Consider the following 13,661-nt stretch of genomic DNA (forward strand, 5'->3'; position numbering starts at 1 on the left):
TACTTGGCTGACATTTCATACCCAAAGAAGTATTTATAGCGTACCAGGTATTATTAATGATTCTTGCCCACAAATCTTTAATATGTGTTTCTGATGTTGAATATATTCATTTCCTGTAGTTTTATTAATGCGTATATTGTTTTACTTTCTTAATTTTTGTTTGCAGGTGATCTTATTATGTTATTAGTATATGTTAGTACTATCTTTTTATTTATTTACAAAAACTACTGTTGCATATGGATATATTATGTATATCTTTGTTTATTTTGTTTGCACTTTATTGTCTTCTGTATTCTAGCCTTAATTATTTAATGCTTTACTTTATTATCAATCATTTTTACTTTCTTTTGATATTTTGGTATTGTTTCTTTTCCTTTGTTTGTATTTAGTTGATCCAGATATCGCGTTCAAAGGAATATTTATAGCATTTGAGTTACTATTCATAACTGTTATCCATAATTCTTAATATCTCTTCCTTATATTGGATATATTGACTCCCTTTAGCGATATTCATATGTGATATATGTGTTTTACAACTTTTGTTCATAAATTTTTTTCTCTTTCCTTCTTTCTTTCCTGTCTCTTATTCATTACTAAATTTTACTGGCATTCATTGTTGGTTTGGCTTTCTCTTTGATGACATCTATATACGTATCTCCACTTCATATATATTGTTTCTAACTGCTTTCTTAATGAAAGAACAGTGGTTATAGTGACTTTTAGGATGTTTTTAAATTTGTCCTTTCTTCCATTCTTATTTTGTCCAAGTTTTTAACTAAAAAAGATTAACCACACTATTTTGTTCTTTTGTTGGCTATTCTGATCTTCTTTTTTTCATAAGATACTCATTCCATTCAAAACTTATCTACATAAGTATTACTTCTCTATTTTCATTACTACATTACTTTCCTATTTCTATTACTACATTTAATCTCTTTTTTCCCTTTCTTTTTCGGTTCACATCTTTCGGTCCCATTCTCTTTTTATTGTGGCAATGATAACTCTAATTCATTTTGACATATTAAGTTTTATATGATTTGTCTAAGAATTGCTGTGAATGTATCCTTCTTATTTGAATTTTGATTTTCCTTATGCTTCTTTACTAAAATCTTTATTCTATCATCTTTTATCTCTTCTTTACTAAAACTATATTTTTGTTTATGTTACTGAATTTTTCTTTCATTGCCATTTTCACTTAATATTTCTGATTCTTGCACTTTTTTCTGTCTGTTTTAAAGCTTTACTTTGAATTATCCTCATGCTTTTTCCTCTCTTTTTCTCTCTTATTTTACAAAAAAATTTAGGACCTTTTTCCTGCTCTATCATTTTGCTGGAAATTTTTCTCCTCTATCTTTCATTGCTTCCATTATTGTCAGTTTGGACTTCTTTGTTCGTTTTGATCAAAATAAAATCTCAAAATTGATTGATTACTTGATATCTCTCATGATTGCAGCTTTTTTTGCTGTTTCAAAGCCTCATTTTCAATTATCCAACTCATTTTTTCCCTCATTCTATCCCTTATTTTACAATAAATTTTTGCATGTTTTTTCTGCTCTACACTTTTCCCTTAGATTTCTCGCCTTTATATTTCATTGCTTCCATTGCTATGAGTTTAATCTTTTTTGGCCATTTTCATTTGAATGAAATTTCAAAATTCATTGCTTACTTAATTCCTTCATTTTGGTGCATTCTGTTTACCTGTGCTTTTCATTTCATATTCTTTATTATGACACTTTTCCTCCATCTTTTAAACCTTCACTTTGAATTATTGTATTTTTTTCCTTTTTCCCTCTACTGTGTTATTTTTTTTGCTTTCTTTCTTTGTCCCTTATTTTAGACAAAGCTTTGCAGTCTTTTCCTAGTTGATAATTTCATTGAAGATTTCTGTCCTTTATATTTTACTACTTTTATTATTGTGGGCTTAAGCTTTTTTTGTCATTTTCTTTCAACTCGAATATGAAGATTCATCTTCTATTGTTTTCTTTCCTGCTTATTGTTCTCGTTCAATGTACAGATTTTCTCGCCAAAGTCAACAAATTGAGTTCTCAACAACATCAATGCAGTCAACACAATCAATCGAAGAACAAAAAATGGAAAACAGAAAAACAATCATGAGCTAAAAATGCTGGATCAACAAAGTAATCAAGTTCACACTAGATTATGTTTTCATGTTTTTTTCCTTTACTTATACTATTGAAACTGATAACTTTTCATCATTCATACAGGGTGCAAAATTTACAATACGAGCAACAATAACTGAATTCTCAACAGATCAAGGTTGGTACTATAACTCTTACCCCATATATTACGACAACTAAAGCAATCAAACATTGGTTGGTGGTGTGATAGTCATGGACATATAAAAACAACGTCATCTCCATGGTAATTAACATCATAAATATACTTTTGCTAAAATTTACTCACTTTAATTGCTTACAATAAATAGCTTATTATAACAATAAATTATTATCATACATTTTGCAGGTACAGATTAAATGCACAAAACCAATAGATCAATTCGCACCAGATCCAAAAAAAGCAACCACAAGGTAAGATGTATTCACTATTTTACATTATCCATTAACAAAAAACGACATCTATAATTTTAAATATATAACTACACAAACTTTTATGATCTCAAGTCTCAATCAAAACAAGCCAAACCTTCCACAAAACTTCAAAAAACTAGGTAATACAACTACCTCTAAATAAGTTAATTTATATAACATATACATAACATTTTTAGCATTCTCAATAACAATACTAATTCCTCCAAAATTTTCATTTTGCAGCTAAAACCCGAAGCAAAAAAAGCAAAAGAAAAGGCACAAATGCATTGTAAAAAGTACTTATGACAATGCTATATTGACAAGCTCACATAAATATCTGTACATAAATTAATTTTATACAATAAAAACTACCAACTTCTTATATAAACTCATAGTTATTACCCGCTGCAACGCGCGGGTAACATACTAGTAAGTCTCTAAAAGAATGTAATTATTATTATTCTTATGAAGTGATCGTTTTAATTCAAAATTTATATTTATTTGTGCTACATTAAAAAAAAATTCCTGGATCCGTCCCTAAAAATTCGTGTTCCTCCCTAGAAGGCACTCTTTTCTTGGAAGACATTCCATGATGAATTGCAAATTCGAGTTTTTAATTTGAGTTGATATGAGATATTTTTTGAGAGATTTTAATTGTAGTAGAAAAAGTTAGATGTGACATTTTATGAGAACTTTTAATTGTACAAATTTAAAACTAAAAATTCGAATCGGTGAAAGAAACGAGACCTTTATTTTTCGGTACTATATATTAATTGTGTTTTAAGAACTTCTTGTTTTTTGATCTTGTAAATACATATAGTAAGTCATGGAAAGGATATTGCAACGAATTATATAATCAATATTGAGGACTGAGGATGTGTTAGAAATTCCACCCTAAGAACTCTCAAAATTTTAGATACATTTGAGTAAGTCACTCTAATTATACTCTATATTTTAACTAAATATGTAATTTAATATTTATTAAATTTAAAATATAAATAACTTTATTGAATTTTAAAAAAGTACTCATGCATTTATTATTGTTTGAAAGAATAAAATAATAAAAAAAATGAAATAACTAGTCTTTTTTTATTAATTATATTTGGTTAGAAAATGCATTCTCTAAAATAACTAAATCATTTAGCTGATAATTAAAGCAGAAAAAAGTTAATTAAGTTATCATTGCAACTAAAAACATGAAATGGTTGGGCTACATATAAAAGGCAAAAAAATAAGCAAGTGTGAATCCAATTATCCAAACTAGTACTTAAACTTGTGATCACAGATAGACGGTATGATTTGACGAATTTGGCCATATGTCTTAAGCTTGCGCTTCTACAAAATTTCCTCAAATGGTGTTGAGCATATCTGTCATGCTTTTTAAATACTTTTTTTCACAAGACGAGGTAAAGAATCTAGTTTATGTAGTTTCTTATAAGCGTAAAATTCATCTTCTTTTTAATTTCAAAAACCCTTGAAACTTTTATGCAGAATGATCTTTTAGGTTGTGGAGACAACTTTGCATATAAAATCAGAAATAAAACTCTGTTGACGATAAAAATTCGTCAACAAGAATTTTCAAAAAAATCTTATAACTTACTTCATCAAGAAATTAATGAACAAAATTAATGTAGAACAAAATAGAATTAAATACATAATATTAAATGAACACAAGAATATTTAGAATGGTTCATCCTTCAAATTGAGAGTTATGTCTATTTATGTGGGGGATGGAGTATTTTTTTTATATTTTATTTTATGGATTTATCCCTTTTAAGTATGTGAGAATCATCCCTAAAATATCTCTTAATATATGGATTTGAATTACAAATATAACTTTCTTAGCAAGACTCATTTTCTCATTTTTGATTTCTTCTGATCTGTCATTTGTCTTGCCTTTCAGTAGTCTCGGAGTCCACATGACATATGGTATTATAGTCATCAGAGAAAATTACTAAACTTGTCTTTAGAGTGTGTGAGTCTAGAGTTTTACCTATTACTCTTAATTAATATTCTTTTGAGTAATATAGTTATTTGACTAAAAAGAATATTAATTAACAGTAAGAGATAAAAATCTAAACCCAAATATTTTAAGAGATATTTGTCTCATTTCCCTAATCGTTATAAGACTTAGTGGGCTTGGTTGCAAACTTGTTGGGCCTTTGCGTGAACTATGGACTTGGCCAAACTGGTGAAGAAATACTCAATAACTTGCAAGGATGCCAGATTATGTAATTTAAATAGTTTGTATTTTATTTTATAATTATAAGACAAATACAAACTATTTAAATTAATTAAATAACTTATTACTCAATAGTTGTAGGCATAACCTAGCGGTAATTTCACAATTTCCACCATAAGTTAAAGAGTTCAAATCCCTAAATAACCTATTATCCTTATGTAAATTTATTGTATAACATATTTTTTTCAACTTTTGGAAGTAAATAGTAAATACAAATTACACTATTGCCCCGTGAACTATAGGCATTGTCACAAAATGGTCTCCGAACTTTAGTTGTAGTTTTTTTCCTTGAACTTCAATAGTTCTTGCAAATTTTTTCCTTTAGTAAAGTCTTAATGGAAAATATCATATAAAATGTAAAAATTAAAAAAAAAGAATTCCTTATATTAAGATTTTTAACATAAATAATATGTATTGCACAAATAATAAGTGTCGTTTAAATAATTTAGTAAATAATTACTCTGTTACCTCCTCCACATGCAATCACATGAAAGTGTAATTACGCAGCATGGGTTATAATTTTTTTATGATACTTAACTTTTTCCTTAATTTGCTTGACCTAATGACATTTGGGGTTCATAAATAAAGGCCAACAACAATAATGTAAGAAATTTAATAAATGAGGAAATTTTGCAAGAGTTATTGAATTTAGGAAGAAAAAAAAATTAAAATTAAAGTTTGAAGACATTTTGTAACAAAACTTATAGTTCGGAAAGAAACTGTGTAATTTATCTTAGTATTTAATAAATTAAATTAGAATTTTTTATTTAAGATTTATAATTTTCCTTTTTTATCCTTGGTTGATTATGAGTTTAGGTATATATTTTTTCCCCCTAATTGATTCTTTTCTCCCATCACACTCATTCTCCCTCTACTCCTCTTTCACAATTCCTTTCTCTCACACTTATTCTCACTCTACTTTCACAATTCCCCTCTTTCTCTCTCTCTTCTATCCTCTCTAAAACCTGCTATCTCCCGAACCTTCTCTTTGATCATCGAAGCTATGAGTTACCTACTCCTCCTTTTAAGAGCTTTTTTAACGTTAAATTTAGTTAAAATTATATGAGTGTTAAAAAGTGATAAAACTCTAGCCAATAATATATGTACATATATTAAAAAACTCATTTTTCATTTTTTTTTAATAAAAACGATGAAAAAATTCTACCATTTGAAACACTCGTTTGGAGTTATTCTCAAGGGAAAAGACAAATTCTTACCCAATAAATAAATAAATAAAAGGCAAGCCACGTGATATATACCTGCTCCGCATATTGCAAGACTTCTGGGCCGGCTCCATACGGTGGTTGTGTACGTGTCCGTGTCATCCACACGTCTTTTCCTGTTCTCTCTCTCTCTCTCTCTCCCCCTACCAAGTTGGGGATCTTCTGGTCGATTCTCGGGTACTTTCTCTCCTTCCAAACACCTCCAACAATTTCCTTCTTTCATTTTCTTCTAGCTTTATTGTATTTTATTTAATTTCTCTTTGGATTGGCATGATTTCGACCTCAGATAACTGTAAAAGAAGTGAATTTTATAGGTTTATAATTGAAATGTTTCGGACAATTTACAACAATCCGTCGTGATATTTGCGAGGAATTGTTGTTGATTTTTTTTTCTATAATTTGCATAGGAGTCTGATTTGTCTGAAATTTTTCGTTGGCATTTTCATATTTCCGGGTGTTTTTGATGAATTCAATTTTGAATTTCTTATCGCAGATTTTTGGTCTTTAATGTTGGTCAAACGTAGTCCTAATGACAAAGAAAATGTTTCCAATGCCAAAGATATGCACCAAAATATGCAATTGATTTGTTGTAGTTATTCCACTGAAACTTTATGCCAAGGATGGTTGTGTGTGTGTGCCTGAATAGTCATAATATACTAATATGTTTAGCATCCAGAACATATTTTCAATCATAGTTTGTTTTTTGTTTTTTGTGTTTTTGTTTTCTTCTTGAAGTTTGTAATTCAGTTTCCCATTTTTGGTTTTCTTTAGGTAAGTTTCCTTGAGTAGACGAAACAATGGACCAGCTTTTCAAAGGAATAAAAGAAGACGCATCTGAGTGCCCCTTTGATGTGAAGGACATTCAGAGATGTCCATTTTTGAGGAACATCAACAAACCCACCTGCTTTTCCTTTTCCTCAGTTCACCTCCCGCTTCCTGTCATACCTGTTAGTTATCTCTTCTAAGTTCTATGTCATACATGCTCATTTTCACCATTTTTTTTTTTCCAAACTAAATAACTTTATTATATTTTTATTACATTTCTCTCTTTTCTGATGCAGGGAGCCAAAGGTCCAATATTTGAGGATGGTCCTAGTTTTGATATGGCATTTAAAGTTTTTCATGGGAAGGATGGGATTGTCCCGCTGTCTGGGACGTCTTATGTTCCTAGCGACAACCCCTATTTTGAGCCCGCACCATATTTCAACCCTTTAGCAGCAAAAGCTGCTACCATTAGTTTGTCGTCGTTTGGACCTGGAGGGCCTTTCAGTTTTGGTCCATTGTCTGACAAATGGAAGAAACAGAAGAAGTCTGAATCATCTAGCAAGAAGAATTCCTCTTCTTCACCAGTAAGTATGACCATACACACAACATATATATATATATATATATATTCTGTGAACCTCTCATTTTTGGGTAATGGGAGTGAGTTTGGAGAGGCAAAGCAAATCATATGTGATAAGTGGCATCTGCAAACAGTCTTTGGATTTGTTATCAGATAATTGAGTAAATGGTCTCTATTTGCATAACTTACTGAGCCAGTAGTTAGCGTACTCCTAGAATTGCCTCCCTTAGGTTTAGAAGTTATTGATGATGTTATAGAACACTTCTCATATCCTTAGGTCTAGAAGTAAATTATTGATGTTGTAGAAATCTTCTCTTACACTGGTTTTTCGTTTCAATCATTATAGGAAGGAAATTCATCAAAGCATGAGGCGCTTGGAAATGAATGGTTAAAATCAGGAAACTGCCCAATTGCGAAGTCTTACCGAGCTGTGAGCCATGTTCTCCCACTTGTTGCAAAAGCAATTCAGCCACCACCTGGTATGAAGCTTAAATGCCCCCCTGCGGTTGTTGCTGCAAGGGCAGCTCTTGCTCGGACTGCCTTCGTCAAGTCCTTACGCCCTCAGCCACTACCTGCAAAAATGCTCGTCATTGCAGCCTTGGGTATGGCAGTTAACGTGCCCTTAGGTGTGTGGAGGGAGCACACCACGAAGTTCTCTCTCTCATGGTTTACGGCGGTGCACGCGGCCGTTCCCTTCATAGCCATGCTTCGGAAGTCCGTCTTAATGCCTAAAACAGCTATGGCGTTGACAATTGCAGCGTCCGTCCTAGGCCAGGTCATTGGTTCAAGAGCTGAGCGGTTCCGGCTGAAGCAAGTGGCTGAGAGGGGAGGGTCAACTATGCAGATTGCAACTGCTGGTGCCATCCCAGGCCAGGTCAATGGTGTGACGGTGGCTGAGAGAGGACGAGGAACATCGCAGATAGCGAGTGTTGGTGCCATCGCAGGCTATAGTGCAACCCAGGTTGATGGTGTTACAGGTACTCATTGTGGTGCAGAAGGGATGATGCTCAACCCACTTCCTCTCAAGGGCTCTGGGCCAACTTCATCAGCAAATGTGTGTTTTTGAAGTCATTCCTTAGCCATAAGGAGATAATAAATAAAATGCAGTGGGAAAGTATTCATAGTAAATGGGGTTCTGAACCTCAAAGATTTGCCATTTGCTAATACTTAATGAACTACGCGCTTATTGCGCTTATTATACTATACGATGTATTTAGCCTGAAATGCATTTGTGTTTCGGGAAATAAGTTGGCATTCTTTGATTTGTGTTTCCTTTCCATGGGAATAGAAGAATGCATCTGCTTGAAACTCACATGAACAACGAATGCGGAGTTCTGTATGTTTGTACTTGCATTTCATATCGTGGTTGTTTCTCGGTTTCGTATAGGTATCGACAAATGGAGTGATTGTTTTCTTGGAAAAATTCAGCATAGTTTGTTATAAAAGTTTCTCTTCATTGTTTGACTAAATGGAAAGCCGTGTCTGCTACATTTGCTGTTAAACTAGAAGTAAGCGGTGCTACTCTTCGATGAAAGGTACATCATTTTCTCATGACCTACTCTTTGCGTTCGAAATTAGAAGGCCATTATCAATTTGACCAGATTTGCAACTAAACAAAGAGTTCGAAATTGAGATTAAAGACCAAGTGATCTCAAAAAAATAAGTGGACTGATTACCCTTTTGTTTTTTGTTTTTTTTTTCCCGAAACCTAATCAAACTAACAAACAAATGCCTCCAATTTCATATTAAGAACCCCATCTGGTCAATTTGTCACCATAGGTAATATGCAACTTTGCAGTCAGAGTCGGATTGTCCAGCCAACTTTGTCTACATATACATGTGCAACATATATAAACCTATTAACACTCCCAATTCAAAATTTAATGAATGAAGAAATAATAAATTGCAAAAACAGGAGTTTTGTTACTGTCCTAATCATAAGAAATGGAGGTCGGTGAACCGTTCAGTGTACATATGTAGAAACGATAAAAACAAACGAATTCCCTGGCTAGGGAAATACCATTCAAAAGCACGAGGCTTTTCCAACAGAAACAAATGAACATGAACGATTGCATTTAACTTAACCACAAACTTAGATACAAAAAAACCCGGAAACCACGTATTACACGGTTAAGAAAACCAGTCGCAATACTCTACTGTACTCCCAAAAGCCTAAATCCGTAGGCAAAACCTGCATCAAAAGTTTCCAACCTACATTGCAAGAGGAAAACAGGTCGTATTTCCCAAGAAGGGAAACTCAGCAACCTTGACTTCAAAAGAGCAACTAAATATCTAACACTGATGTAGGGGAATTATGTATCCGTTTATACAATGTTCTTTTCAACTGACCTCAATAGCCACCGACTTGTTGTCTTGCACCTCCATATCTCCCGGGGACAACACCACTGCTTCCGTAAGATGGAGGAATATCACTCGACCCTGGACAGTCTCTTGCCCAATGCCCAGGTTGATGGCATTTAAAACACTCTCCGGAGGCATTACCAGCATTCGGACCAGAAAATGCCCTATTGTCATAGATTCCTCCATGGGACTGTCCTGGACTATTCACTGTACTCGGGCAGTCTCTTGCCCAATGCCCAGGTTGATGGCATTTAAAACATTCTCCGGAGGCATTACCAGCATTTGGACCAGAAAATGCCCTATTGTCATAGATTCCTCCGTGGGACTGTCCTGGACTATTCACTATACTCGGGCAGTTCATAGAGCTATGGCCAGTAGCCCCACAACTATTGCAGCTCATATGCATGCCAGAAGAGGCAGTTGCAGAAAACCTAGAGCCACTATACTGATTTCCGTACTGCCCCACTCGATTTGCTGGGGCGCCAAAGTCTCTGCCAGCATTGGCAGTGTTACCGAAATCAACTGGTGTAGGTTGTTGTCTATTTGCAATGTTGGTGACTCCAGGAGTATCAATTCCATGGTTGGAAATGGTACTTTCAACCTTTGAAGCAGAGCCAGAATCTTCTCTTCTCAATTTTTCCATCAAATCCAGAAGAAATCTGGACTCAGATGAGTAACTCACCTTGTCTGCTTTGACCACGGTCGACTTCACTCGTTGTTCATCACTATATGTTTCCTCCTTTACTTTCAACTTGAATATGAATTTGGTAAATAGAACCTTTCGAATTATTTCAGCAAATTTCTCATCATCATGTTCTTCATATTTCAAGTAATACAAGCTTTTAGCAGAGACGCCCATTATTTCCTCACCACCCTCCTGAAATGCAGTTACCCACGTCAAGCCAGTATGGTCTTGTATCTGTAACTGGAGTATATAGCGGTATTCACATTCTTCAACTGACTTATCACATCTATCACACCGCCATTTCCCATCTCCATTATTTGTGACCTTTTTGTTGCATTGTCGATCTCCAATCTTTTCTGGGCATGCTGTGTAGCAGAAATTATCGACCTTAATGAATGTAATTGTTGCACAAACTGTTATCCAATCTGGTTTGTCAGAAGTCCCCAGCTTCTCATCTTTGATTTGGGATATGGTCTTTCGGATATCTGCTTTGCCTACACTTCCTGTTTCCTTGGAAATAGAAACAGATGGTGTATTCCTCCCTATTGTGGCAAACCATTCTTTCAGCTTGCGAGCCTCAGGAAAATCTGGCTCTATGAGTAGCTGACTTGAAGAAATTGTACCTACTGATTTACCATTGAAATCATTGATTCTACCAGATTTCACAGCCAGAACAGGGAATACTCCTGAATCACACATATTTTGCAGCGTTTGCCCTTCTTCATTGCAAAAACTTCCCCAGAGAGAAAATTCAACACTGCAGCCAGACATGTCTCTCAGCTGGAGCGTCCTCTTCTGTGTCTCTGTACCATTTTTTCTCATTATGGAACCCGCTGGACTAATATATGAGACAATGCCAATTAAATCAATAACACCGTTGTTCTCCATGCCCTCAACATCAGTTATGGGACAGAAATGAAATTGCTGATGTGGAATCGAGTTATCATCCTCAAAACATGGCTGTATTACTGATGTGCTCTCCAGAAAAATCTCCTGATCATTACGAAGATGGTTAAAATTCTTTCGAGCTGGTTTCAAACTACCCCTTGATATCATATAAATTTTATCAACTTCAATCTGGCTGTAAAACTGATCAGCCACAGCATTAAAGCATGTTGCCCGTATTTCTCCACCCTCAGAATCAAGCAGATCAAAAGAGAATACCTTCCCTTCACCCCGAGGATTGTTGTAGTGCCTAAGATCCCCCTTTGCTGTCACTCTAGCTTTGATTGTCCATCTGCCCTGGTAGGGATTGAGTGCAGCAATTGGTATTATCCTTGCAGAAGCTTCAGTTTTCACTACTGGTCCTCTGTTACCATACATTGGAGGTGGCTGTTGATATGCTGGCTGAGGTGTGCGGCCATAAGAATTTGGAGGTGGCCTTGAAACCTCGGGTCTAGAGTTGCGGAAACCTAAGTTCTGATTTCCATATGACCCACTAACTGGAGCTGGATTTGCAGTTCCTGTGTAGTTGTATGACCCGCTAACTGACTTGGGAAACGTGGAAGTTGTATTTGCTGATCCATAGCTTAAATTACTGGAATAAGTACTACCATGTGGTCTATTCACTCCAGGGTGTATTCCAGACATCCCAACTGCAGCTTCATTAGCTGCATCCGCAGAAGGTGTACTGCCACCCACAGGTTGGGAATTTCCATTTACAGATCCAGAGAACGGTGAAGTCCCTGCCTTTGGTGCAGTTACAGGCTGACCAATTATCTCACATGTTTCACGTATCAACTCTAGGTTAACTATAACAACCACCCTGTTAACAGTAAATGTAATCAGCATATCTTGCGAAAAAGAAAACAAAATTAACATGTCATAGTAGCTCAATAATTACAAATTACAATAACTGAAATGCAATACATACAGAACAAAAATAAGTGGAATTATGTTATTGTAATGCAATACATACCAAACAAAAATAAGCGGAATTAAGGAAGTGGACACGAGCTGCCACCATCAAAAAGATGAAATTTTAAAGAGCATGGTAACTCATCTCAAAAATGTTATAATCACTTCCTTTAACCAGCAACAAATACCCTATGAGTTTAATTTCTGTGTTATTGCAAATCCCCTTTATCCACTTCCTGAGATTTATCTTACTATGAGTTTTTTTTTCCCACAAAACCAGAGAGAGAGAGAGAGAGACTGCCTTTTTTAATGACCTTAATTCAGCTAAATAAAAAAATAAATGTCCATTTTTCCAAAAAAAAAAAAGGACTTTTCTAAATCGTTGATTGATTTTTGATAACTATTGATTGATTTTCCGACATCACGAATTCAACGTTCAATCAAGTAAATTATTGATTGATTTTTTATAACTATTGATTGATTTTCCGACATCACGAATTCAACGTTCAATCAAGTAAATTATTGATTCATTTTTTATTACTATTGATTGATTTTCCGACATCACGAATTCAACGTTCAATCAAGTAAATTATTGATTCTTAAAGAAGAGACGGACATTCTTCTTAATTTAACAAAAAAAGAAAAAACCCTAAAACTCCCAAAATTGAAAAACCTAAAACGAGTATAACAATTGAAAAAAAAAAAACGCAATACAATGAATCGGATGCAAAGAAAGAGAAGAAGAGAAAAGGAGAAGCGTACTGCCGGGTTTGGACAGGAGAGCAGACGAAATCAGTCAATCGGATGATGGAGCCGGACTGGAGCTTGCCCTCCCTGATGAGATTGTTGAGACTAAGGTTGATCATGCCTTGCAGTTGGTGTCGGCCGTCGGAGATGATAACTCTGTACCTCTCCTTGTCGGCTTGGATCTTCTTCACGTCTGTCACCTGCACCACCGGCTTCCACCCCTCTTCCTTCGCGAACTCGTCGCTGCACATCTTCGCCATCGCACCTTCCGTAAGCAACGCCGCCGCCGCCATTTTTAGAGAGAGAGAGAGAGAGAGAAGATTGGAAAATGGAAACCCTAGAAAGGAAGAAGAATAGGGAATATTGGGAAATGGAAAAATGGGCCAGTGGAGAAGGGAAAGGTGGAGAACTGTATTTGAGAGGGAAAACGAAAAATGAGAAAATGTTTGAGATGGCGGATGTGTCCCAGTTTTCGTGGCAGTGGTTTATGACTTACAACTTGCCAAGTACGCATTACCAAAAAAAAAAAAAACAAAAAAAAAACAAAAGAAAAAACCCCGCTTGCCAAGTACGCCACTCGTTATTTATACCCCGCACGTGCAATGATTCAGTGACGTCAGCAAAATTATTTTTAAAAATCTCATTCAACTAT

The 13,661-nt window shown here is 34.7% G+C and overlaps 2 protein-coding genes across 2 annotated transcripts; one reads left to right on the top strand and one right to left on the bottom strand.

The window, feature by feature from the left end:
- The first annotated feature begins 6,059 nt into the window (after positions 1–6,059).
- On the top strand, positions 6,060–8,717 carry LOC21389781. The gene is made up of 4 exons (XM_010093730.2): positions 6,060–6,191; positions 6,786–6,961; positions 7,076–7,363; positions 7,706–8,717. Exons 2-4 carry the CDS (start codon positions 6,812–6,814, stop codon positions 8,423–8,425), a joined length of 1,158 nt encoding a protein of 385 aa, XP_010092032.1. The 5' UTR covers positions 6,060–6,191; positions 6,786–6,811; the 3' UTR covers positions 8,426–8,717.
- Positions 8,718–9,262: 545 nt separating this feature from the next.
- Positions 9,263–13,452, bottom strand: LOC21410755 (replication protein A 70 kDa DNA-binding subunit A). Its single transcript, XM_024162775.1, has 2 exons — positions 13,025–13,452; positions 9,263–12,170 (listed from the first exon to the last, which is right to left on the bottom strand). Exons 1-2 carry the CDS (start codon positions 13,300–13,302, stop codon positions 9,710–9,712), a joined length of 2,739 nt encoding a protein of 912 aa, XP_024018543.1. The 5' UTR covers positions 13,303–13,452; the 3' UTR covers positions 9,263–9,709.
- Between the last annotated feature and the right edge of the window lie 209 nt (positions 13,453–13,661).

This window comes from Morus notabilis, unplaced genomic scaffold (genome assembly GCF_000414095.1).
Source record: "Morus notabilis unplaced genomic scaffold, ASM41409v2 Scaffold1026, whole genome shotgun sequence".
In the NCBI taxonomy this organism is placed as follows: domain Eukaryota; kingdom Viridiplantae; phylum Streptophyta; class Magnoliopsida; order Rosales; family Moraceae; genus Morus; species Morus notabilis.

Bases quoted from the DNA above. Each gene is read 5' to 3' on its own strand.
- LOC21389781 (XM_010093730.2), top strand. From the start codon at position 6,812: ATGGACCAGCTTTTCAAAGGAATAAAAGAAGACGCATCTGAGTGCCCC. The intron at 6,962-7,075 runs GTTAGTTATCTC...TTTCTGATGCAG, and splicing joins TCCCGCTTCCTGTCATACCT to GGAGCCAAAGGTCCAATATT. The intron at 7,364-7,705 runs GTAAGTATGACC...CAATCATTATAG, and splicing joins AGAATTCCTCTTCTTCACCA to GAAGGAAATTCATCAAAGCA.
- LOC21410755 (XM_024162775.1), bottom strand. From the start codon at position 13,302: ATGGCGGCGGCGGCGTTGCTTACGGAAGGTGCGATGGCGAAGATGTGC. The intron at 12,171-13,024 runs GTACGCTTCTCC...TACTGTTAACAG, and splicing joins TCTCCTGTCCAAACCCGGCA to GGTGGTTGTTATAGTTAACC.